This window comes from Carassius carassius, chromosome 31 (assembly GCF_963082965.1).
Source record: "Carassius carassius chromosome 31, fCarCar2.1, whole genome shotgun sequence".
NCBI classification, from domain to species: Eukaryota; Metazoa; Chordata; class Actinopteri; order Cypriniformes; family Cyprinidae; genus Carassius; species Carassius carassius.
In genome coordinates this window covers 18,007,588-18,034,921 of record NC_081785.1, presented here as the reverse complement: position 1 = coordinate 18,034,921, position 27,334 = coordinate 18,007,588, and the positions used below count along the sequence as shown (strand labels likewise).

General features: G+C 41.0%; 2 protein-coding genes across 2 annotated transcripts in view; one reads left to right on the top strand and one right to left on the bottom strand.

Annotated features, from left to right (window-relative positions):
* The window catches only part of LOC132111685 (unconventional myosin-VI-like), a 52,917-nt gene extending 34,426 nt beyond the window's left edge, over positions 1-18,491 (top strand). Inside the window, exons 25-32 of the mRNA XM_059519223.1 lie at positions 701-851; positions 4,373-4,581; positions 6,431-6,509; positions 9,295-9,455; positions 15,554-15,657; positions 16,417-16,548; positions 17,572-17,790; positions 17,998-18,491. Of these exons, the coding sequence (XP_059375206.1) occupies positions 701-851; positions 4,373-4,581; positions 6,431-6,509; positions 9,295-9,455; positions 15,554-15,657; positions 16,417-16,548; positions 17,572-17,790; positions 17,998-18,197 (1,255 nt within the window). The 3' untranslated portion in view covers positions 18,198-18,491. The remainder of the gene's footprint in view (positions 1-700; positions 852-4,372; positions 4,582-6,430; positions 6,510-9,294; positions 9,456-15,553; positions 15,658-16,416; positions 16,549-17,571; positions 17,791-17,997) is intronic.
* Positions 18,492-19,761: 1,270 nt separating this feature from the next.
* The window catches only part of LOC132111684 (interphotoreceptor matrix proteoglycan 1-like), a 29,123-nt gene continuing 21,550 nt past the window's right edge, over positions 19,762-27,334 (bottom strand). Inside the window, exon 18 of the mRNA XM_059519222.1 lies at positions 19,762-20,334. Coding sequence (XP_059375205.1) covers positions 20,254-20,334 — 81 coding nt within the window. The 3' untranslated portion in view covers positions 19,762-20,253. The remainder of the gene's footprint in view (positions 20,335-27,334) is intronic.

Below are 27,334 nucleotides of genomic sequence, written 5' to 3'. Positions count from 1 at the left end.
ACAGCTTATAAAGGCATTACTATAATCCAGTCTATCAGTTAATGTCTTGTAAACTGAAAAGCTGTGTAAGTAACAAATCCTTCATCAAGATGTTTTTATCTTCAAACCATTGCTTCTGGTTATTACAAGTTCTCATCTGAATCTGGAGAAAAATATGCACAGATAAAGCACTTTTTACAAGTGAAAACAGTCTAAAACCAGTATGTTCTGAACCGATATGTTGGTGGATTTTGATGTGAGAGGACAACAAGGGGATACAGTTTTTCACTTTAGGAAGTGATAATAATCATTATAAATCCTTAATGATGGTTGTTTTTATTGCAAACACACAACTTTACACTTGAGAAGATGTAAATTTAAGAACTGGAGTTGTAAGGATTATTTGAGGATTATTGTGACGTTTTTATCAGCTGTTTGGTCTCTCATTCTGACGGCACCCATTCACTGCATAGGATCCATTGGTGAGCTAGTGATGCAATGCTAAATTTCTCCAAATCTGTTCCAGTGAAGAAACAAACTCATCTTCATTTTGGATGATCTGAGGTACAATTAAAAAAAATTAAAATACCTTTTTTTTATGTTTCTCAAAATGACCCAAAAGATCAAAATGAGATCTTATATTGAAGATATCATTGAAGAGGTGTACAAAATATGTATTTTTGAATTAACTAATAAACCCTATTCTCTATTCTTGTGGCAGCATTGATGGCATGGTAAAGGTTAAAAATTTGAAGAAGAGGATGGAGAAATTCAATGAGGCTGTGAATGGACTCAAAGAGGGAAAACAAGAAATGAGCAAACAGGTGGAGGAACTGGCTGCCTCCACCGACGCCCTCATGACCAAAATCAAGGTGAGGTTTTCCACTGGAAAACCACCCAAGGTCGACAAACCCCCTTTCACCTCCTCCAGCGTACCGAGCTCAATGATGTTAAATGGTGTAGCTCTTTTCTTAGTCTGCTGTCGTATATCAGTTTCCATGCATAATTCAACAGGTGTGTGTTTTTCCATGTCCTGATGAAGGCAGTCTAAAGCTGTGGCTAGAATTGTCTGGCAGCTTCAAGTGTCTCTCTTCTTAGGGCCCAAAGAAAGAAAGCAGAAGCATTTCATCTCATTCAGCAGAAAATCTAGCACTCAACAGCAGAGTAAATAAATATAAAGTATGCAAATAGACAGTCGACAATGAGATTTCTCTCTGCAGATCATCATTGACATTCGCACCACACACTGTCAAGTCGATTTTCAAGGCTTTGTCGCATTATGCCCTTTCTAGTGTTGATTTCTTGCCTTCTTTCGAACTTTCTGCTTTGGCTGATTGAATGCAGTATATGCGTTATTGTATTCTCTATGTGGAGCCCTACGTGGAGTGCATTATTGACAGGGAAGCTTGAGAGATATTGTGCGTTCTCCCTGATAGAAAGCTGGCACCAGAGCTGAAACTTTTCTACCTGAACATTCCGTTCCTCCCTTTAAATGAGATGTGTTCTGTGCTTCTGCACCCATGATAGCCCTCTTTGTTATTAGCATAGCACGTTTTGATAAGCATTTGGTTTTTTGATTGGCAATGCCTCCCATCACCTTACCATCTGGACTGGAGATTACTGTGTCAATGACTGTCATTCAACACACTAGCGTTAACTCATCTAGCGTTAGGGGGTGAGACAGACCTTGTCATTGAGTCCCCACCCCTCTGCGGTACAATGATCTTTCACAATGCTTGCACCCCTCCACGCACCTCTGGTGCTCTGCCAGATGGCACAAAATCCACATCCAGGTTTAATGAATATCTGCAGGATTATTAATACAACTGCAGGTGAATGTGGCCCAATGTCACCGCTGTCGCCAAACTGATGGGTAACCACTGAGTTGCTGCCACTTTTTTGTGAAACCCTTTTTCAAATTTGTTTAATGAAGCATGGGAAGAAAAGCTTTTTAAAGAAGCTACTGTAGAGTTCAACCAAGTGGCCTGTCCTGTCATCATTTGTCATCATTTACTCACCTTATTATTGTTCCAGCCACTTATTGTTACAAAAGGAGATATTTAGGCAGAATGTGCAAGATTCTGTTTTCCATACAAAAAAAGTGGATAGTGATTTATGCTGTCAAGCTTTAAAAAGTATGAAAAAATTAGTCAAATATACAACTGACAAAGACTAAGATCTCTCATGATAAACAATAACCAACAGATCAAACTGAAGATGTCATTCACTGAAAATCTTCCCCTCACTTTGAAAATATCTTTTGCAGTCTAGCCCCTAATTTAGAATACAGAAACACTAGTATTACAGGCATATACAGTGCCCTCCATAAGTATTGGAACAGTAAAGACAAAATTTCTTTCTCTGCTGTGGAGTCAAGACATTTGCAAATATGATTAAAAGGTGAATATGCGACAAAACTACAGAATGTCACATTTTGTTATTAGGTCTTTCGATACATGCATGCTTTACCAAATAAAAAAGGACAGCACTTTTAGAGTTCATCCCACTATTTGATGTGAGCATAAGTATTGGAACAGTTGAATTTAAGGCAGATGTAAAAGATTGAAAGCTAATACTTAGTTGCATATCCCTTGCATGCAATCAGAGCAACCTGCAACCCATAGACATCAGCAGACTCTTGGTCTTATGCTTTAAAAAAAAAAAAAATCCTCAGCCTTTAATGTAGCCAATTCCAATTGTTGCTTGTTTTGGGGAGTTTCTGTCTTTAGTCTCCTCTTCAGCTGGTGAAATTAATGTTCAGTCGGATTTAAATCTGGAGATTGATTTGGGCAATCTAAGACTTTACATTTCTTTGCCCTGTTAAAGTCCTTGACTGAACTGGCAGGGTGTTTTGGGTCATTGTCCTGATCTATTATGAAGTGCTTTCTAATGAGTTTGTTGGCATTTTCTTGAATATTGGTAGCCAAGATAATTTTGTACCCTTTCAAATTCATTCTGCTACCACCATCTTAAGCCCCTTTCACACTGCACGTAGGACCCGGCAAATTGCCAGAACATTGCCGGGTCGCCTTCTGTGTGACAGCAAACACGTCCCGGGATTGATTCCAGGACTGATCCCGGGTCGGGGACCTAGTAACATTGCCGGGTTCAGTCCCGGATCTAATCACTCAATAATAAAAATGTGTTAGGTCTCATATTCATCTTTTAATCATTTTTACAGATTGACTCCACAGCAAACAGAACAATTTTGTCTTTACTGTTGTAATACTTATGGACAGCACTGTAGATAACAAACAAAACAAAACCTCACACTCTAGAACTCTTGATTCATCTGACTGCATGATGAATCAAATTAATTATTACAAACAATTGCATCTTTAATTCTCTGGAAGCGACGAGACAAAACCAATAAAACCCATTACAAACGAGCCATTTGTTGCATCTAGTGGGGACATAATTACTGATTATAATGACTTATATTGTCGTTTTACGCATTGCGTTGCGTATCGCGCCACGTAAACATAAAACCATATCTGCATTTTTGATCAGAGAAACGACAAACAACAAGCACTACTCTACACTGCTCAAAACTTGTGTTTGAATCATCAGTGGCAAATTCTTTAAATATGAAAACATACCTACAGGCTGTGAGTCAGAAGCACCAGACTGTCCTTGCGGAGTTGGAACTGCCGCACTTTATAGAAACAGACCGGCATTGTAGGCTACTCTTCCAGGAAACAGTCCTCGTCCTCTGTAAAATGTGCTGCACACATCTGAATATTTGGATTAAAAGTTATGCCTTCTTTCTTTGCGTAAACATTTAGGCAGCGTTATGCAAATCTTCCCACATTGAGACGTAGACGTGGGGGTGTTTTAGGTAGGCATGGTTATCTTCTTTAGATCTTCTTATGCACCAAGAGCTTGTAACACTCCAAAGAGAAATTTAAATCACATCATATGACGAATGAATGTCCAAAAGCAATATATCTCTACATTTTCACAAAGGAAATTAATAGTAGAATGCAGTATGGTGGATATTTTTTAAAAGTGATAGTTCAATTAGCGCTTTTCTGACTTTTTGACACGTGTGTAGATTTCCCCTTGTAATTTTGCCGTTATATTTAGTGTTTCATCATACCCTGAAACAAATTTTTTCTGTTTGTACAATGATAAACCGCATTTTATGGAATTTTTTCCAAAATCATCATGCACATCAGTGAGCAAGCTCACTCGCTCTTAGAAAGATCTGGGTGTGGTTAAGTAATCATTTGTCGTCGCAGTTTTAATCACGGAGTCTGAAACACTGCCCTGTAAAATTTCATTCATATGTAAGCAGAACAGACATTATAACAAAAATATACATTAAACATATATAACCCAAATCATTTAAATCAAATCCATTTTAACACTCTCTTTTTGACTTTACCCTCAGTCTACGTTGATGAGCCGCAAGGAGATCGAGCAGGAGTATGAGGGCCTGGTGAAACGCTCAGAGCAGCTCCTCTCCTCAATGCAGAAGAAGAAACAGGAGCAGGAGGAGACAGAGCGACTCAAGCACATCCAGGAGGAGATGGAGAGAGAGCGGAAGAGGCGCGAAGAAGAGGAGCAGTTACGCAAACAGGAGGAAGAAGACCGCCGCATGTGAGTCACGTCGAAAGTTTCGAATGGGATGAACCGTACATTAGGTCAGAGTCCCACTGCGTTTGAAAGAAGAACAGGAGCTGAAAAAAGGGTGTGGGAGGGGATTGGCAGAGAGATCAATACATCACTGGAGGGTTCGGCTTGACCTGCTCTCTCTTATGCATTCTCCAGAGTCTGCTGTCACGGACAGCATCTGTCATCGTTTCACGAATCAGGCCATGATGATATTTCTCTGTTTATAGTCTTGTCAAAGAATATTCAGTTCCACACTGGTAGATGCAACAACAGCAACTTTTATCATGCTGCATGCTTTGTTTTGTGGCCCATCCAACCTGGAACCCTTCCTATTACTCATTGAGGGGCACTGCTTTTACCTCATACATTTATTGGAGCCAACATTTTGCTGTACATCTCCAGTCACCATACATTAAAAACAACTAAACGTTTGGATTAGCCTTAAGTTCTTTGCACTCTCTGTATGGAGAACGTTTTAAGAATGCTGTCTGCTGTGTCATTATGAATTTGAACCTGCCACTTATAAATATATATTATAATTTTCTTTGTTTTCTGGCCAATTAAGAATACAAGCTTTTAGGGAAAATCGTGGCCTAGTGGTTAGAGAGTATGACTCCTAACCCTAGGGTTGTGGGTTCAATTCTCAGGCCGGCAATACCACGACAGTCCTTGAGCAAGGCATCGAACCCCCAACTGCTCCCGTGGCACCGCAGCATAAATGGCTGCCCACTGCTCTGGGTGTGTGTTCAGAGTGTGTGTGTGTGTGTGTATTCACTGCTGTTTGTGTGCACTTTGGATGGGTTAAATGCAGAGCACAAATTCTTAAGTATGGGTCACCATACTTGGCTGAATGTCACATAACTTGTCACGTCACTTTTAAAGCGAACCTTTGAAAGTGTATTTACATTACATACATTAACAATTATGACATTTTACAAAACATGCTAAGAATTGCATTCATTCTTTTGATGGCACTCACTATACTCATATACAGCAGGGTCCAAAACGCTGAAACTTTGTAAATCTGTATGCAAAATCTGGTATTTAAAATCCAATTTGCAACTGAAAATAAAGTTTCAAGATTATGATGTCCTGTAAAATTAGTTATAAAAATATGATATTACTATTCAAAACGTTTTTTTTTAAAACAAATTATTTTATTCAACAAGGACAAATTAAATTGATCAAAAGTGACAGTAAAGAGATTTATATTGTTAAAGACTGATTTTCATTTCAAATAAATGCTGTTCTTTTGAACTTTTTATTCATCAAATAGTCACTGTTTACATACACAGAAATATTAAGCAGCTAAACATTGATAATAATTATAATAAGAAATGTTCCTTGTGCACCAAATCAGCAGATTATAGTTGGCGTAATGGCTGGCTGCTGAATAGCTTTGCCATCAAAGGAATACATTACATTTTAAAATATATTAATATAGAAAACAGATGCTATGTTTGGTTTTGTTAATTTCTGCTCAAATGTTGCTTTCTTCAAAGCAAAAGTGTAAATGGTAAATGTAAATTTAAACTAGAAAAAAAAAATCCAGTGCTCTGAGACTTTTGGACCCACTGTACTGCAAAATACTCCTTTATTGGGAGCAGCAATACATTCACTTGATATGATATCTTTACTGTACCCTGTATACCCTCTTCATGCTTTTTTTAAATTTTTAAATCTCCCTGTTTTTAAGGTCTTCGCTTTAGCAGGGTTGCATATATCAGTTCCCAAATCCATGAACAACAAAGTACAATGAAAGATGCAGCAGATGTGGTTGGCTGTTTGTGAGATGTACTGTATAATATATATAGCTCAATCTCTCTCCCATCAGGAAAGCCGAGATAGAGCAGAAGAGGAAACAGGAGGAAGAGGAGAGAAAGAACAGACAAGAGGAAGAGCGAGTCACGCAGGTGTGTATGTGTATATGTGCTCCCTCTGTGTATTGATTCCTCTCCTCCGCTGACTCCTTCGGAAAACCAAATGCCCACTCCGTCTCACGCTGGCATGTTCAGCTGGCCAGGACTGGTTGTTCTGCAGGCATAATCATGACTGTATTGAGCTGCCACAGCGGCCTGTGGGTTTATTCATCAGCCCCTGCCTACCTCCTGGGGCTGGATTATGATGCGTCTGAGGAGTGAAAGTCCTATGTCTCCTCTCTCTCAATGGTGATGCTGTGTTTGGGGGCTTGGCTGACTTCCCTTGCGCTGCTCCCTCTAAATGAATCGTCCTGCAGAGACACTTTGTGCCCATGCTGCCCAAAACTGTTGCACACTCTTCATAGGCTTTTGTGCTGCTTTCTATTCTATTCTATTCTATTCTATTCTATTCTATTCTATTCTATTCTAGGGCTAAATCCTGTTTGATCTATTTTCAGTCTACCCCATTTTCATATGCTATATTAACTGTTCTAATAAATTGTGTTATAAAAACGCTCTATTTTATTCTGATTCTATTTTCTGTTCTGAGGAATCTTCCCTGTTCTATTTACCTTCTGTGCCATTTTTTAACACTGTTTCATTTTTAAATGCTCTATTATTTATTAAAACACTCTATTCTGTTCTATTCTATTCTATTATAGAAATTACCTGTTACTGTGACATTTTATGTTACATTTCTCTATTTAATTCTGATTCTATTCTAATCTAAGCAATGTTTTTAGCGTTTACTAATACCTTTTTCATAATTAACATATTTAACAATTATTCATTTTGTTAATAATAACAGTAATACATTCTTAACTGTGATTAATAAAAAATATTGCTGTGAAAAATATATGGCTAAATAGTTTTTTTTTTTTTTATAAAGCATGAACTGATTTTCTAAAGTGAGCCATATAAAGTCTGCTTCTATTAAATTATTTTATTCTGTTCTATATTGTGCCATTTCTGCTGTTCCAAGTATTTCTCTCTTTCTCTCTATCTCTCTCCTCCCCATAAATGTATGTATAAGTATATGTGTGTGTTTGTGTGTGTGTGTGTGTGTGTGTGTGTGTGTGTGAGAGATCAATGTTGATTCTATCACCTTGGCTTGAAAACATGATTGTTTCTGTTAACTTAAAAAATTTCTTGGAGTCCTTGAATAAAATGAAGACCTTTGCAGAAGAAAACATTTGCAATCCACTCAAAGACCACTTATAAAATCGTTATCACTGTTATTTTCAGACATAATACATCACTGTTTTCCACCAAGTCTCTCCTGCTTTTAGCAGTTTAATTCATAGCTCAGATTTATCATGTTTACCAGTGTTTGCTGTAACCCTCCCTCTCTATATAAGTCTTTGCATATATGGGTATTCAGCCTCAGAATAGCACCTGCACCATTCTTCTTTCTGTCTAAGGTTTTCTCTGTGACAATGTTTCATCTAAGTTTTTCTCTTCAAACACTCCTTTGCTCAGTTTTGGCCTGTTTTTGGACCACGCTGCTGGGCTCAGTCCCAGACTCTCCTCAAACATCTAAAACCATGCTGTTCATTTCATTTGTTTTTATTCGTTTTCCTTTTTTAATTTACCACAGTCTAGACATAGAATCCCAAGCCGTCTGGCTGCGGTACAGCCTCGATTATACACCTAATCAGACTTTAGCACACAGCAGGAGCCCAATGGCTTTATATCCTTACAGTGGGCAGTGCTATAGATGGGTTACGGTTCGTCTGGGGCAGGCCTGCCCTTCTAATCTCTCTTCCCTCAGCTGTAGGGAATTCTGTAGCCTGCCTTAAACAGCATCATAGTGATTGTGCAGAGAAATGTTACAACCAAAAAGCTGCCGCAACATTCATAAAAGTCAGCAAAATCAGGTGTTAGCAGGTATATGCTCTTAAACTGAACTTTCTTTTTTTTAGGAAAACCAATCAAAATATTCTTCATCTAGCACTCGTGGGCATATAAAAAAAAATTTGTCCAATCAAATGCTCTCCGGACTGAAAATGTCTTTACCCTGCCTCTGACTAGCAAGTAGCACATTATATTTCCAGGCTGTGATGTAAACAAAAAACTCCTGGCTATTTTAAGAAAAGGGACAAGTCCTGCCCTGACTTCCTGTTTCAACAAGAATCATCAATACCTTTCCCTCCTTTATTTGCACTGTTATTGAACTGAATTGAACCCTGAACTCACTTGAGATGAATAACGACCCTACTGTCTTCATTTGAACTGCTTATCACTGAATTGAGCTTGTTTCATAATGAATACATTTGCATAGTTATTGAACTAAACTGAATCAACACTGAACTGACTGGAGCTGAAAAAATGATACAGTTACCTTGCTAAAGCTGCTTAATAGCAGAATTTTGGATTTGCCTCATTTTTGAAGTCTGCATTATGTTACTTGATTTTATAAAGAAATTGCGCCCATCAAACCATTAAATGCTGTCCAGACTGGTTAGTTCTGGTTTGGTGCTGGTCTAGGAGGTTTTGATAAAGGACACCAGCAAAAGTATCCAAAAGTCTTTATTTTTTAATTTATTTTTTTTCCAAGGGATGGTATCAAACTCATTGGGATTCTTCTTGACCCAACACGTTTCAATGCTCTGAACTCAAATATGTGGTCATCGGCACCCCTGCCGGCACCCATTTGTATGCATGTGTCTCTGTGTGTTACCATCCAGTTGGAACTGAAAGAAGGCACATGTGTAGCAAAGATTATGTGTGAGATTGTGTGTGTGTATTATTGATTTGTAGGAATGTATGTTTGTTCCAGGCTGAACTTGAGATGCAGCTGGCATTGGAGCGAGAAGAAGAGACTCAGAGACAGACCATAATGGAGCAGGAGAGGAGGGACAGGGAGCTGGCCATGAGGATTGCTCAGAGCGAGGCAGAACTCATCCAGGATGAAGCTCAAATGGACCCCAGCTTGCGCAGGTACACACACACACACACACACACACACACACACACAATAATAAAATAATCAAGTCAACATATCAAAAGGCATGACCAGGTGAAATCAAACAAAGGAAGACTGCATGCCGGGTTGTGCCCTGGTTACTCATTCATAAAACGCACATAAATCGCAGATATTTCTAAATGGAGATTTCCATCTGAAAAGAGCCTGTATGGTCTTGAGTGGCGACAGAACAACAAACAAAGAACAAGGTTCTGCCAGACAGCGTTACATAAATGCCATGAATAATTTTACTGCGGCTAACCCATGTGTCTACAAAAGCAGGTAAACAGAAACACGAGATGCCTGCGGTGCAGCACTGAGAGTCATATTTCATTTAGTTAATGGAAGTGGACAAAGAAGTGTTGCCTGTTCCTACTTTATGTATAATAAAATAAAAGGCAGTTCTGTGGTTATTGCACGTGTAAACTGGGTGCTAAAGAAGACCGTGTTGTCATCCAAACCTCTTTTGTGCTTCATCTCCCCTCCAGTTATGGTAACACAGGTGTTTGATTCTTCACAGAGATGTAAGACCTAGAACAGGCCTCTTTTTTTCCCTCGATTTTCCACTTAATTCAGTCTAATCACACTCACCCACAATCACGTCCTGTCCCCCTAATCTCACCAAAACCTAGATGAGGATTACTCATAGAAAGTCACTGTAAACAATGGGCAAATTCTTAGTTTTGATATTAACCTAAATACTTCCTAAACTACATGAATCAATTCTTTTATTGGAGTTCGTGGATTGAATGGGTTATATTTGTAGATTTGTATTTTCCAACAGTAATGGAGCATGAACCAATTAAATCCACGACACAGAACTTTTTTTTACCTTTCTTACTATTATTCATACTTTGAACAACCCCCCAATACTAAACATTCATATTTGCCATTTAATATTAATTCACAATAATATAAAATGTTTTTTCTTGACAAATGATAAAATAGGCACAAAAATCATTTACACTTGCACTAAATGAAGGATCCAAGTTATATCAAGAGATCAGATTATCACAGTTTTGAGAATAGGCTCTTTTGACTTAGGAAAGCACTTATCAGCACACTATAGAATGTATAGAAATGCCCTGGCAACCACTCAGAACAATCTATTGTTGTGGTATCATTTTTTTACACTTAAGCACCACTCATATTTTCTTCAGAAAATGTTAAAATGTAGTTGTAGTTTAGAAAAATTAATAATTAAATGTAATTATTAAAAATAAATCATAGACATAGAAAGTGCCTTGGGGAGCTTTTTTAGTCATTGATTATTCCATCTGATTTCTAGTTGTGTCCTCTTTTGGAAAGCCAAACAAAGTAGTTTCGCTTTCACAATGAAACACACAGCATCTCCACATTCCGTCACGGCTTCATTATGCAAATCATCCCACATAGTGACATAGACATGTGGGGGCGTGTTTAAATGAGGTGTTTTAGGAAGACGTGGACAAGACTCAACTCATAAAAAATATCTCTTTGGGTTTGAGACTTTAGTCTTTCCAACTTTAGGGATCTTATCTATTCACGAACAGCTTGTAACACTCCAAAGAGAAAGGAAAACTTGAAATTGCATCAAATGACCACTTCAAGCAATGCTTAAAATGTATGAAAGTCATTGCTTTGCATAAAATATCAAATCAAATGATATTTGCAAGCTAATTATGGTAAAATGCAGTCTCAGACACTTTTGTTTACTTATCAGTCTTGAAAATGGTTTCACGTTGTAATAATCAAAACTCCATAATCATCGGGAAGAAGGAAGCGGGAACCGGCGGACAATCAAAATGAAACTTTAATAATCAAAATAAACACAAAACAGTGCATCAGCCCCGGACGGCCCTCTGCGGACGGCACGACACTCCTCCGCCGCCCGGTGGACGGCGACGGCGACTCCAGTTTTGGGCAGCCGGCAGAAGTCCCCCGTTCCCTGCTCCTCCCCGTTCCGGTGGAGGCTGCAGGCTCCGGCCCCCTGGCGAACGGCGCCGACTCCTTCGCTCCCTCACGGACCGGTGGGTCGAACACGTCTTAATATTTTGGTAGAAACAGCATTTATAAGAAATTAGTCTTTTGTAACAATTTCTTTACTGGCATGTAATAACAATATAATATACAGTAATTTTAATATTTAACACAATTATTTTTTTACTTCTATTTATAAATCTTCTGCTTGGAAAATGTGCTAGTGTTATCTTTACAATAAATGCCACTTGGTTTGATATTTTGTTTGTAATCACTTTCTTAAATGCTTGCTTGACTGTAGTTTAACTGCTTTGAATTATGAGTAGCTTCCCCAGCACTAGTGTTGACATTTCTTTTCTGGTCCTCTGTGTGTTTGTGTAAGCACTCTACTAACACCTGTATGAGTGGGTTGATCAGCAGGGTTGCTGGTTCAGTGACTTCTCTCGCATGGTCTCTGTTAAGCAGCTTTGCTCTTCACAGCTGTCAGAGTCGACAGAGTGTCCCTACATCCATTGTCACCATGTTAAGCCACGCAAGAGCTCCTCCCAGACACACACTCACCACTCACACTGACAACCCTTCCTTCTCTTCTGGGACTCCTGTCACTGCTTTTATATGAGAAAGTTTGCTTAAGCCTGTAGGGTGACATCATCATTTTATGATTTTAAATCTTGGCCTCAGGTACTGGAGTAATTGTCTTCTGTGGAAATGATTCAGCTCAGGAGATTGCCGGTCTTTCTTTAGTAGGATGGGAATTATGAGCTTGTTATTGAAGTCACCTAATCAAACCACAATCTCTCATAAGTTTATCATATGATGTTGCTAAAAAGGACATTATTTTGTGTGTTTGGTGTAATGAAATGTGTTTATGTGGTTTAAGGTTCAAAAAACGTTATTTTCCACATACTGTACATTATTATTTCTCCTCTATGTCTTGCCTTTCTGAAACGTGTAATTTTTTTGTTGTAATTTGTATTTTTTTAAAGGCTCATTGCTCTGAAAAGCGAGGTGTGCTCTGATTGGCCAGCTATCCAGTGCATTGTGGTTTGCCGAATGCCTCAAGCATGTAACGGAAATGTTACGCCCCTTGTCATGCTGTCTCCTGGTCAGAACACCGGTGCAACAAGACAAAAACAAAAAAAAACATTACAAACGAGCCATTTGTAGCATCCAGTGGGGACATAATTACGTAAACATAAAATAATGTCTGCATTTGTGATCGGAGAAATGACAAACAAGTGCTACTCTACAGTCGTGGCCAAAAGTTTTGAGAATTACATAAATATTGGAAATTGGAAAAGTTGCTGCTTAAGTTTTTATAATAGCAATTTGCATATACTCCAGAATGTTATGAAGAGTGATCAGATGAATTGCATAGTCCTTCTTTGCCATGAAAATTAACTTAATCCCAAAAAAACCTTTCCACTGCATTTCATTGCTGTCATTAAAGGACCTGCTGAGATCATTTCAGTAATCGTCTTGTTAACTCAGGTGAGAATGTTGACGAGCACAAGGCTGGAGATCATTATGTCAGGCTGATTGGGTTAGAATGGCAGACTTGACATGTTAAAAGGAGGGTGATGCTTGAAATCATTGTTCTTCCATTGTTAACCATGGTGACCTGCAAAGAAACGCGTGCAGCCATCATTGCGTTGCATAAAATTGGCTTCACAGGCAAGGATATTGTGGCTACTAAGATTGCACCTAAATCAACAATTTATAGGATCATCAAGAACTTCAAGGAAAGAGGTTCAATTCTTGTAAAGAAGGCTTCAGGGCGTCCAAGAAAGTCCAGCAAGCGCCAGGATCGTCTCCTAAAGAGGATTCAGCTGCGGGATCGGAGTGCCACCAGTGCAGAGCTTGCTCAGGAATGGCAGCAGGCAGGTGTGAGCGCATCTGCACGCACAGTGAGGTGAAGACTTTTGGAAGATGGCCTGGTATCAAGAAGGGCAGCAAAGAAGCCACTTCTCTCCAAAAAAACATCAGGGACAGATTGATCTTCTGCAGAAAGTATAGTGAATGGACTGCTGAGGACTGGGGCAAAGTCATATTATCCGATGAAGCCCCTTTCCGATTGTTTGGGGCATCTGGAAAAAGGCTTGTCCGGAGAAGAAAAGGTGAGCGCTACCATCAGTCCTGTGTCATGCCAACAGTAAAGCATCCTGACACCATTCATGTGTGGGGTTGCTTCTCATCCAAGGGAGTGGGCTAACTCACAATTCGTCCCAAAAACACAGCCATGAATAAAGAATGGTACCAAAACACCCTCCAACAGCAACTTCTTCCAACAATCACGAAAAAGTGATAACTAAGTGGCTCGGGGACCAGAATGTTGAAATTTTGGGTCCATGGCCTGGAAACTCCCCAGATCTTAATCCCATTGAGAACTTGTGGTCAATCCTCAAGAGGCGGGTGGACAAACAAAAACCCACTAATTCTGACAAACTCCAAGAAGTGATTATGAAAGAATGGGTTGCTATCAGTCAGGATTTGGCGCAGAAGTTGATTGAGAGCATGCCCAGTCGAATTGCAGAGGTCCTGAAAAAGAAAGGCCAACACTGCAAATACTGACTCTTTGCATAAATGCCATGTAATTGTCGATAAAAGCCTTTGAAACGTATGAAGTGCTTATAATTATATTTAAGTACATCACAGAAACAACTGAATCAAAGATCTAAAAGCAGTTTAGCAGCAAACTTTTTGAAAACTAATATTTATGTAATTCTCAAAACTTTTGGCCACGACTGTACACTGCTCAAAACTCGTGTTACATATGCAAGTCTTTTACATATGAAAACATACTTGCAGACTGTGAGTCAGAACAGTCAGCATTGTAGGCTACTCTCACAGGTTCAGGAAACAGTCCTCCATAAAATGTGCTGCACACATCTGAATATTTGGTTTGAACTGTTCTGGAACAGTGTTGTAAATACAACTTAACCACTGATTTCTAGTTGTGTCCTCTTTTGGAAGGCCAAACAAAGTAATTTTCCTTTCACAACAAATCAGCGTCTCCACAACATGGTGCCGGCGGCAATAGCGAGAATCAAAGTTATGCCGTCCTTTGCTTGAACATTTGGGCGGCGTTATGCAAATCTTCCCTCATAGTGACATTGACGTGGGGGCATATTTAAATGAGGCATTTTAGGAAGGCGTGGACGAGTCTAAACTTTTATAGAGAATATCTCTTTGGGTTTGAGACTTTATTCTATGCAACTTTAGGGATCTTATCTATTTATGAACAGATTGTAACACTGTTTTTATCCATTAAAATGGTTGAATATTTCTCTCCTCATGCACAGGCTTGTTTGAACCAGTTCAGTGAAGCTTCACATCTAAAATCAGTATAAACACATAATATTGGATTTTCTTTTAATTGGTACTTTCAATTGCCTATTCTTAAAACGGCTAAATTTAAATTTTATATCCATTTGGTCAGTTTAAGAACCCTATAACTCTGTGCACACTCTACTAAAAGACTCATTTGACTGTGGCAGTGGTATCAGCAGATGTTTTTTTTTTTTTTTTTTTTTCATTTCTTCTGTTAGCCAAGATCACCTGAAACTATATAAAAAAAAAATCCACATGCTAACAGTTGTGATCACATAGTACCCAATCCCTGAATTTTATGTATTTAGGAGTGCCAGTAGGATTAGAATCAGGGTGGTGATGTTTTTGGGACTCCAAGGACTCCCCACAGTCTTTGGCATCTTTAGTAAAGAAGAAGACAATCCCTTCTCTGATTGGCTTAGCGTGGGAGTCTGGATTGCAAAAACCCAAGCAGAGTGTGGCCTCACCCTCGATCACCATTACAAATCGTTAACTACCATTAACCACCCTCACTGTTGCGGCTCAGTGTTGCCAAGGCTGCACCTAATTTGCTCAGTGAGGTGTTAATTTGGCATGATCTGTGCTATTTCCAGGTCACTACAAGTTTCAGAGAGAATGTATCTCCACATAAGCAAAAGGCCATTTAATCATCTGACTGTGTTGTGGCTTAGGGAACGATAAGCAGTTGGTAACAGGAGCTTAGGAGATAAATCAGAACCTTTGCTTATGGAAAAATATGAAGCTAAGAAAAACTCCAATATGTTCCTCCTCTGTGCAATTTCAGGGGTGTGCAGGCGCAGGCCAACAAGGTGACAGCCGGGGTAAAGAAGTACGACCTGAGCAAGTGGAAGTACGCTGAGCTGCGAGACGCCATCAACACCTCCTGTGGTAAGAGCAATCAGTCCTCTCAATCTGCTCACCTGAAGCTGTTCATGTCAAAAAGCATGGCATTTTAGAAAGTGGAGACTGACGTGTAATATTGTTGAAGATGGAAAACAAGCATGATGGAGATGGAGATGGCATAGCATTTTTTTGTAGCTTGTTCTCAATCCATAATTCACTTATTTTGAAAGTTAATACACTATATATTTTGTCTTTTTATTTGCAGATTTGTTTATTTGTCTTTTATGGTAGTTGAACCATAAATCATAGAGACTTCACTCCCTTTTGTGGTTCACAGACTTTCTGGTCTGTCATGTTGGTTTAATTTTCTGTTGTCTTAAAAATGTTTTATAATTACCTCACCCTTTTGTCATTTTCTGTCTTCTGTGAAACAAAATCAGATGCTTGGCAGAATTTTCTGGCTGCTCCTTTCCACAGATGAAAAAAATAAATACAGTGATTATAAGGACTAAAAAGCACCATAAATGTTCTTGAGTGAGGGTGAGGTAATTATAACATACATAACAACATCCCGTTTTGTATTGTATTCAAGAAATAAAGTCATACAGATGTAGAAAATTTAGGTTTAGCATATTGTAACCATTTAAGGAACATCTTCATTTTATTGAACGTAGACAAACTTTGTAACAGTTGTTCCATGTTTATTTGGCATGAATCGGACCACTTAAAATGAAAGGTCATGTGAAACTCTGCTTTTTATGAGTGACAATGCAGTATTGAACATGTAATCTCTTACCCTTATAGATATAGATTTGCTGGCAGCGTGCCGAGAAGAATTTCATCGTCGTCTGAAGGTGTACCATGCCTGGAAATCAAAGAACAAGAAGCAAAATACAGACACAGAGATGAGGGCTCCTAAATCAGTCACTGACTATGGTAAGATATAAGATATTCCCTTAGAGAACGACCTGCACGGTGGTGGAACAACAGGATACAAATTGCTCTTTGCAGTCATGTGTAGCTGAATATTTCATTTGTAATGGCAAAAGGTGATTCAGCATAATATTTATTCTAGAAAGATACTTTTCTAAAAATAAAATTCTTATGCAAGGTTGAATCTGCATGTTTTGTCTGTTGTTCTTTTCAAGAACCTTGCAGCACATTTTGTGATTAGCGTTAGCCTTGTCATACACATAAAGCAGTCAGCTAAAAGCACATCTAAATGCATTTGCTGCTGTTTCAAGGAAATCAAACCTCCTACTTTTCCTATTTGAAAGGCATGTCAGTGTTTGGTTGCTGGAAGACTTTAGTGATTTTAAGTGTTTGCTCGTGCAGAACAAACAGTAGATTTAGAGTTCTGTGACCTGCAGGTTCTTTTCAAACTCCCCGACTCTCTTGTGGTGAAATCCTCAGATGTGTCTTACCTTCAAACAGTGGAGTGTTTGTATCAGGTGCATAAGGCTTATGCTGCTGCTCTCCGAGAGATTAAATCAGGCTTCTGGCTTTGCAAAGTCAATACTGAAGCACTGAGAACTTCTCGGACAACTTTCTTGACATTATGCCGACCTCCTAAGCTTTTTGATCTTTAGGAATGACGGAATTAAAATGTATGGGGTGGGAGTGATAATAGGAAAAGATCAACTTTGGCACTGAAACAGAACAAAATCTTACAGGACAGAAAACCATCTATACCTGATGGTTATGTAAGTGGGAACAAATGTGAGAGTCATGGGTGGGACAAAAAAAATTCCTGGAGTGGGCGGGAGAGAGAGAATATTGCAGGACAAAAAAAGTCCATCCAATGCAGAACTCTAGGTGGACCACCAAAAACAACCAAAAACCACCTCAAGCACCCTAGAGATCTTGGCAGCAAGTTTCGAACAGACAAAATACCTTAATCAGATTTTTTTTTCTTAGAAAGTTTTGTTACTGTTGTAATTTTCTCTTATATTTATTCAGCCCAACAGAACCCCGCTCCACCCGTCCCAGCCCGGCAACAAGAGACCGCGATGAACCGACAGCAGCGTTACTTCCGCATTCCCTTCATACGACCCGCGGACCAGTACAAAGACCCCCAGAACAAGAAAAAAGGCTGGTGGTACGCTCACTTTGATGGGCCCTGGATCGCCAGGCAGATGGAGCTTCATCCAGACAAGCAGCCGATCCTCTTGGTAGCAGGTGCCAAAAGCCTTCTTCAGGGCTACCTAAAGTTTTGATAAGATAAAACAGTAATTTTCCTCTACTGTGAACAATGAATTCTTCAGAATAGAAGTAGGATTTGAAGGATAAAACAGCTGAACCGATTACTGGAAAATACTCTTATCTGCGGATGTGAGGTGTGCACCAAGGCATAGCATGATGTCTTTTATCTTTTTCTGTACCCAGGTAAGGACGATATGGAGATGTGTGAGCTGAGTCTGGAGGAGACTGGGCTCACGCGAAAACGTGGAGCGGAGATCCTCCCGCGGCAGTTTGAGGAGATCTGGGAGCGCTGTGGCGGAATCCAGTACCTGAGGAACGCCATCGAAAGCAAGCAGGCCCGACCCACCTACGCCACCGCCATGCTCCAGAACCTTCTCAAGTGAACACAGACCGTTTCTCCTCTTGGTTTACTTTATCTATGCACGTGTAGATGTAGACGGTAAAGTGATGTAGCTAAAACAAAAGGCTGTGCAACTCTAGTGGAAGCAAACCCTGTCTAATTTACTTTTTGTTTGTAGTTTGTTCTTCATTTTGCTGTGAACTTAGAAATCAGTCTTCACACAAATCTGAGCCTTGCTTGAACCTGTTGCTCAGAGATGCCTTAAGATTTTCAGACCTAATTCATAATGCAAAGGGACGTTATTGAAATATCACACCCATGTAAACCTGCTCATAAATGTGAAATACACTAGGTGTAATCGTTATAAAAGGACATTTCAGTGTGTAGCGATAGCCAGTTCTGTAAAACTACACGACATAGCCTTTGTACTCTTTCAGTCGCATTATTGGTAATGTGATCTGTGTCATTTGTTGCATGTTAAAATATTATAACAAGGCATTCCCCTAAAAATTGCTTTTGAGCATCCTGACCAACCCATGCAAAATTGGCTCAACCAATGGCATGGGTTAAGGGGCGGGACTATCCATTCATTTGACAAATGGCAACTGGAGGCACTGACTTCAACTTTTAAAACAAAATTCTCTTATAAGACTTAAATGGTCATTACATTGAGTAACAATTTAATCTAATCAGATGGTGGTGGTAAAGGTTAATGAGGAACATGAACTGGAATATCATTAGGTTGTAATATTTTCTCGCACTGTGTAAATGTGGTAATAATGGCAGTGTTGTTTCCAAAAAGTACACAATCTGAAATTGCCTTTACATATATTTGATATTGAATTTTATAAAAGCAGCTTCAGTTCATAAAAAGGGGACAGCCACTTTTTTGCTCAGCAATTTTGTACTTAAATCATGGTGATATGCTAAAAGGCATATTCATTTCTGTTCAGTGAAGTAATAATGGCACCTTTGTTAATGATTTGCTGTGAATGTTCTTGGTGTGTGTGGTAGATTTCTCTCATTTTAACATTTATGTACCAACTCAAGGAGAAATGTATTTAAATGAGCTTGTACTCTGACATGTGTCTCGTTATGCACTCCTCTGGCCCTTTCGTATCTCATTTGGTAATAACTGCCTGAAGAATGAAAGCAATGGAAACAGCAGTGACATTCTAAACATTCTGGAAACTTGAGACAGATCAAATTTCTGCATTTGATCAATTTGCTGTCATTATCCAGACTTTGTTTATTCATAAGCTAATGTTTTTTTTTCTCCATTGAGCCCTTTCCAGATGAAAAGATGTCATCTCAAACAGTCAGTTTATCCATATTATAATTGTTAATTATTTGTTTCTTGACTGTCATTTATCTTTGATGTTTCTGGGTTAAATATACTCAGATTTTCTTATTTTTGACTGGTCACTGTTACTCTCATGACTTTGTTAGACCAAAATAAACATTCCATTTGAAATCGGGGTTATGTTTCGATCTTTGCCTTTATAGTCATAAAGAGTTTAAGCTTTACTCAGACACCCTGACTATTAACCTTTAAAGTCATCATGATCGATTCTTCAGTGCACATGAACATCTAAATAGACATGACATGAAATATTTACTTTATTTCCAAATGAAAGATACCTTCAGAACTACCTTTTCTGTTTAATGTAGAAAAAGACACCATGACCACAGTTCTGTATTTTTGTGATACCCTTGAGAGTTACAGAAATAGTTTACATGCATTTTCTTTGTTTGGGACACCAAGGATAGACTAGATGATTAGAATCTATTTTCTGTTTAAGATACAACCCAATGTATCAATTTGTAAACAAATACCTCATTGTGAGGGATGAAACAACCCTTTGACAAGGGTTCAAAGCATCAAACACATTACATGTCTCATATGCAGTTTACAACTTTTTGCAGATACAATTAAGTCCTCGTTCCTGGAGGTATTCCTTCAGTTGGCCAAGAGGATGGCTGATCCTTGAGCAAGGCGGTTGTATCATACACTCACCAAATGTCAACAAGAAACCAGCAAAGCTGAGTTGCACGAATAGCGCTTAAGAGCTTTGGTGCCATGCTTAGCTTAAAAAGTGTCATAAAATAGTCACTTCAAAGCTGTCACTATCAGGACTCCTCAAAAAACAGCAAGAAGACCTGCTGGACCTCCGACACGTCTGTAATATAGAGCATGAGAAAAAACAACCTGGTCATTCAAGAAAATTAAACACAATATGCACCAAATCATCAGCAGTTGATACAACAACACACCCTCATGTGACTAAACATCGAAAGAATGATTCGTTCATAAACTGGACATTACAAAATGGACTATTACAGTTAATAATGTTATACAGTAAATGTTCAATTTCTTGCACAGACTGACCTTAATATAGGGTCAGGAGCCACGGGTATTATTTCTGTGTTGCCTGATATGCTTTTTTTTATTTGTTTGCTTTGACTCTCAAACTGACGGCAGCAGCTATCGAATTGCATTTTAAGAATTAACTTGGACTGGTTTCAGCTAAAAACGTTCTACAGAAGAAAAAACACCTATATCTTGGAGAGCCTGAGGGTGAGCAAATTAAGATAATTTTTTGGGGGGTGAAATGAAATCCCTTCTAAGGACAATTAAGCAACTAACTCACATCGCTAATAATGTAGCACACGTACGTTTGCAAGATGTCTGCAAAGCATCTGCTGTGTGTCTGATGGACGTCTATACATACATTTTAAATCATAAACGTCTTAAAGACATTGTGAAGACATATGTTTGCATTTCTCTGGTTTCATTTACATTCTGAAGAATTAACAGCACCAGGTCATATTTGACTGGGCTGCCAAGTGTCAAGATACTTTTACAGAAAATGAATGGGAAGGTCTAATTAAAACACTAAATAACAATTTATAATTGCGACTTTGTGAAAGTCATTGAGTAGCCAAGTAATAACTAAAGTGCTATGTTGATTCATTAAACGCTCTGACAGATTCAGTTTATTAAGAACAGAATAGGCTCATAAGAGTCAGTAGATACTGTAGGTGATGTAGTAGATAGCGTACTAAAGTTACACACGCTGTGTTAGTTGCTAGGAAGAAATTGCTAGGAAGAAGTGCTTTCTTGCCATTATTTTGTGAAACATGTTATAATTGCTTTAGATTTGAGCTCTTCAGAAAAGCACCAATGAGCATGGTAACTCGTCTTATCACAATATATATATATATATATATATATATATATATACAGTCGTTGCCAAAAGTTTTGAGAATTACATAAATATTAGTTTTCAAAAAGTTTGCTACTAAACTGCTTTTAGATCTTTGTTTCAGTTGTTTCTGTGATGTACTGAAATATAATTACAAGCACTTCATACGTTTCAAAGGCTTTTATCGACAATTACATGACATTTATGCAAAGAGTCAGTATTTACAGTGTTGGCCCTTCTTTTTCAGGACCTCTGCAATTCCACTGGGCATGCTCTCAATCAACTTCTGGGCCAAATCCTGACTGATAGCAACCCATTCTTTCATAATAACTTCTTGGAGTTTGTCAGAATTAGTGGGTTTTTGTTTGTCCACCCGCCTCTTGAGGATTGACCACAAGTTCTCAATGGGATTGAGATCGGGGGAGTTTACAGGCCATGGACCCAAAATTTCAACATTCTGGTCCCCGAGCCACTTCGTTATCACTTTTGCCTTATGGCACGGTGCTCCATTGTGCTGGAAAATGCATTGTTCTTCACCAAGAAGTTGCTGTTGGAGGGTGTTTTGGTACCATTCTTTATTCATGGCTGTGTTTTTGGGCAGAATTGTGAGCGAGCCCACTCCCTTGGATGAGAAGCAACCCCACACATGAATGGTGTCAGGATGCTTTACTGTTGGCATAACACAGGACTGATGGTAGCGCTCACCTTTTCTTCTCCGGACAAGCCTTTTTCCAGATGCCCCAAACAATCGCAAAGGGGCTTCATCGGAGAATATGACTTTGCCCCAGTCCTCAGCAGTCCATTCACTATACTTTCTGCAGAAGATCAATCTGTCCCTGGTGTTTTTTTTTGGAGAGAAGTGGCTTCTTTGCTGCCCTTCTTGACACCAGGCCGTCTTCCAAAAGTCTTCACCTCACTGTGCGTGCAGATGCGCTCACACCTGCCTGCTGCCATTCCTGAGCAAGCTCTGCACTGGTGGCACTCCGATCCCGCAGCTGAAACCTCTTTAGGAGACGATCCTGGCGCTTGCTGGACTTTCTTGGACGCCCTGAAGCCTTCTTTACAAGAATTGAACCTCTTTCCTTGAAGTTCTTGATGATCCTATAAATTGTTGATTTAGGTGCAATCTTAGTAGCCACAATATCCTTGCCTGTGAAGCCATTTTTATGCAACGCAATGATGGCTGCACGCGTTTCTTTGCAGGTCACCATGGTTAACAATGGAAGAACAATGATTTCAAGCATCACCCTCCTTTTAACATGTCAAGTCTGCCATTCTAACCCAATCAGCCTGACAAAATGATCTCCAGCCTTGTGCTCGTCAACATTCTCACCTGAGTTAACAAGACGATTACTGAAATGATCTCAGCAGGTCCTTTAATGACAGCAATGAAATGCAGTGGAAAGGTTTTTTTGGGATTAAGTTAATTTTCATGGCAAAGAAGGACTATGCAATTGATCTGATCACTCTTCATAACATTCTGGAGTATATACAAATTGCTATTATAAAAACTTAAGCAGCAACTTTTCCAATTTCCAATATTTATGTAATTCTCGTAAATGTAATTTTGGCCACGACTATATATATATATATATATATATATATATATATATATATATATATATATATATATATATATATATATATATATATATATATATATATATATATATATGTGTGTGTGTGTGTGTAACCATATTGGTTTTGCTACACTAACCATAGTTGGACCATGGTATTTGTAGTAAGACTGTGGTTATAAAAATGGTTATCAATACGCCCAATAAACATGGTTCCCTTTCAAGGGAACGAGACACTGCGTCCTCTGAGGGGACACTATGGGGAACACCTCGTCGTGACCCGTGTCTGAAGCATACTTTGAAAAACGCCAACGTGTTGGCCGGCGACAGCCTCTGACGTCACTACCAGCGCGACTATAAATACGCGCCCGTAGGACCCGTCACTATCTTCTTCGTCTTCAGTTGACTGTTTTGTTTGAAGCGTGCATCTGAGAAACGACCAAAACGGTAAGAGCGATCTATTACTGTTTTCATCATGGCTTCCACTAGCAAGGCGTTTAGACAGTGTGTGCATCCGTGTCAGCGTTATCTGACACCCGATGACACACACACTCTTTGCGTCTCTTGTTTGGGCGAAGAGCACGCGCGCGATGTCCTTGAGGGGGCGGTCTGCGTGCACTGCGAGCGTTTCTCTCTGAGAAAGCTCCACTCTCGTTTGTCTCTCTTTTCGAGGAAAGAGGGACAGCCATCTGGATCCCGCGGCTCAGGTCCCGCCGTTGCCGAGGCAAGGAGGAGAATGAGCTCGTGGGGATGACAAATGGATCTCGCTGAGGAGTGTACAGAGGGACCTTCCCTTTCACACTCTCCGGCGGCGAACGAGAGCGAACTTCGGGAGGCAGATGTGGTATCATTAACCCATTCTGACACTGAAGTTAGTGCTCTGCTGGGTTCTACCCAGGAAGAGCAGGAGATGTCTGAGAGTGGTGAAGAAGCTGAGGCTGAGCCTTCTCAATCCTCCTGTCCCGCGTATGAGGAGCTGTTAGAGGTTATGGATCGCACCACGGCAAAATTAGATTTGCCATGGAAGCGTGCCAGTAAGGTGGCGCCACGAGGTCGCCTCGCTGAGCGGTATTTGTCTGACCATAGCCCTCCAGCTCAGGTGAGCCTGACTTACATGCAGAAGTCGAAAAGGAATGGAAAAGGCCGTTTTCCTCTCGCATCCACCGGTTTCAGCATACGAGCTATGCTAATATCGAGGGCTTGCATGAGAACGGCTATGAAAGGATGCCCCCTGTAGAAGAGAGGCTTGCTATCTCTCTGTGGGGCAAATGTCCTCTCTTAAATCTCCCGCTTTGCCATCTAAGCCCCTCCAAGATACATCCCGCTTAAATGGCAGGTCATACGCGGCAGCTGGTCAGGCTGTGGCTTCACTGCACACGATGGCGGTGCTCCAGGCCTACCAGGCTGACCTGCTGAAGGACCTGGATACAGGTGAGGGCCTTTCACCTGACCAGGTAGCCGAGCTGCGCCGCACCACAGACCTCTCTCTCCGAGCTACCAAGCAGGCCGCCTCCGCCATGGGCAGGTCTATGGCGGCCATGGTGGTGACGGAGAGACATCTGTGGGTGAACCTGGCTGACATCGGGAAGGAAGAAAGGGGGTTTCTTCTCGATGCTCCGGTCTCACCTTCTGAGCTTTTTGGTACCTCCGTCGAGATGGTGGTCGGGAAGTTCAGGGAGGCAAGGGCGCGCTCAGCTGCCTTTAAATTCTTCATTCCACGAAGGTCCAGGTCCGAGCCCGAGCAACTCAGGGGTCCTGGCCCATCTCGATCTGAGGGTCGTAGAGGGGCGCAGAAGGCTAGTATTGCGGCTCGCGCTCCTCCCCCGCCTAAGGGCAGGGGCAAGAGGAACCGCGGGTCACGGAGCGGTAAGCAGGGTCTGAGGGACGTGATTCGGACGAGGCAGTGTCCTCGCCCGGGTCAGAGCGGTAGGATGACCTAGTAGCTCCGGATGTTTTTAACCTCTGTTTTTAACCTCTGTTTTTTGTCCTCCCCTGCCTAATTCCCCTGTAGCCACCAGCTTTCCATTTTATGTCTACTAACAATCTCTGTGAGTTTCCTTTACAGTAGCTAGGTGGCCAAAGAATTGGCACAGCACTGCAGGGAATTCCATAGATGTCCGGCCAGGTCACCCTGAGGGGCCGCCTGGCCGCTTGGCGCATCCAGGGAGGTGGTGGTTACGGCAAGAAGCTCTGTATTTACTGCCTCAGGGGATGCTCCCCTTGCCTAGAAAAGAGGGTTGGAGCTCACCGCTCCCGTGCGATCCAGCGCCTCTGCGATGCTTGGGAACCTCTCTGTACACACGCTTGCCTGTGTACTTTCTAAAAGCCACATAGTGGTCAGTGTGCACGTTAACGCTTTGCGCACTGTCTGAAATCCACGTAAAGTGGTAAGTGTGCACGCAAGACTCTGCGCACTTTCTGAAATCCACGTAAAGTGGTAAGTGTGCAAGCAAGACTCTGCGCTCACTTTCTAAAATCCTGTATGGTAAGGGTTACGCGCTCCGCTTCGTTCCCTTTCTTGGGATGATTCGCCCCCGGTGTTCCTTGGGCTTCATCCAACCAGTGTGTATTTGTTATGCACCTCAAGCATCGCTTCCCTCAACATGAGGGGCTGGGTGGACTCCCACATATTGTGGTTATCAGGTGGTAGGCTTCATCAGGCCTCCCTGATGGTGAGCTCCCACATACGGTGGTTGCCAGGTAGTAGGCCTCACCAGGCCTCCCTGGAGATTTGGCTCCCACATACTTTGCGTCTCCACTAAATAGCATATTGTGGTCCTTTCAGATAGTAGGCTTCACCAGGTCTCTCTGAAGGTGAGCTCCCACGTTCTGTGGTTGCCAGGTAGTAGGCCTCACCAGGCCTCCCTAGAGATTTAGCTCCCACATACTATGCGTTTCCACGGGATAGCATATTGTGGTTTTTTCAGATAGTAGGCTTCATCAGGTCTCTCTGAAGATGAGCTCCCACTTACTGTGGTTGCCAGGTAGTAGGCCTCACCAGGCCTCCCTGGAGATTTAGCTCCCACATACTGTGCGTCTTCTCTCTATAGCATATTGTGGTTTTCAGATAGTAGGCTTCACCAGGTCTCTCTGAAGGTGAGCTCCCACGTTCGGTGGTCGCCAGGTAGTAGGCCTCACCAGGCCTCCCTGGAGATTTAGCTCCCACATACTATGCGTTTCCACGGAATAGCATGTTGTGGCTTTTTCAGATAGTAGGCTTCACCAGGTCTCTCTGAAGACGAGCTCCCACATACTGTGGTTGCCAGGTGGTAGGCCTCACCAGGCCTCCCTGGAGATTTAGCTCCCACAGGCTATGCGTTTCCACGGAATAGCATATTGTGGCTTTTTCAGATAGTAGGTTTCACCAGGTCTCTCTGAAGACGAGCTCCCACATACTATGGTTGCCAGGTAGTAGGCCTCACCAGGCCTCCTTGGAGATTTAGCTCCCACATACTATGCGTTTCTACGGAATAGCACATTGTGGTTTTCAGATAGTAGGCTTCATCAGGTCTCTCTGAAGACGAGCTCCCACATACTGTGGTTGCCAGGTAGTAGGCCTCACCAGGCCTCCCTGGAGATTTAGCTCCCACATATTGTGCGTTCCACTAAATAGCACATTGTGGTTTTCGGATAGTAGGCTTCATCAGGTCTCTCTGAAGACGAGCTCCCACATACTGTGGTTGCCAGGTAGTAGGCCTCACCAGGCCTCCCTGGAGATTTAGCTCCCACATACTGTGCGCTTCCTAAAAAACGAGCTCCCACGATTTGTGGTTGTCAGGTAGTAGGCCTCACCAGGCCTCCCTGGAGATTTAGCTCCCACATACTGTGCGCTTCCTAAAAAACGAGCTCCCACGATTTGTGGTTGTCAGGTAGTAGACCTCACCAGGCCTCCCTGGAGTCGAGTTCCATATTGCTTTCAGTTTCCACTGAGGTGGTTATCTGGTAACAGATAGTAGGCCTCTCTAGGCCTCTCTGTAGGTGAACTCCCACATATTGTGGTTATCAGGTAGCAGGCTTCACAGGCCTCTCTGAATGTGAGCTCCCACATACTGTGGTTGTCAGGTAGCCTTTCAGTACACACGCTTGCCTGTGTACTTTCTCAAATCCACATGGTGGTCAGTGTGCACGTTAACGCTTTGCGCACTGTCTGAAATCCACGTAAAGTGGTAAGTGTGCACGCAAGTCTCTGCGCACTTTCTGAAATCCACGTAAAATGGTAAGTGTGCACGCAAGACTCTGCGCACTTTCTAAAATCCTGTATGGTAAGGGTTACGAGCTCCGCTTCGTTCCCTTTCTTGGGATGATTCGCCCCGGTGTTCCTTGGGCTTCATCCAACAGGTGTGTACTTATTGTACACCCCAAGCCCCCTCAACTTTTGGGGGGCTGTGTGGGCAATT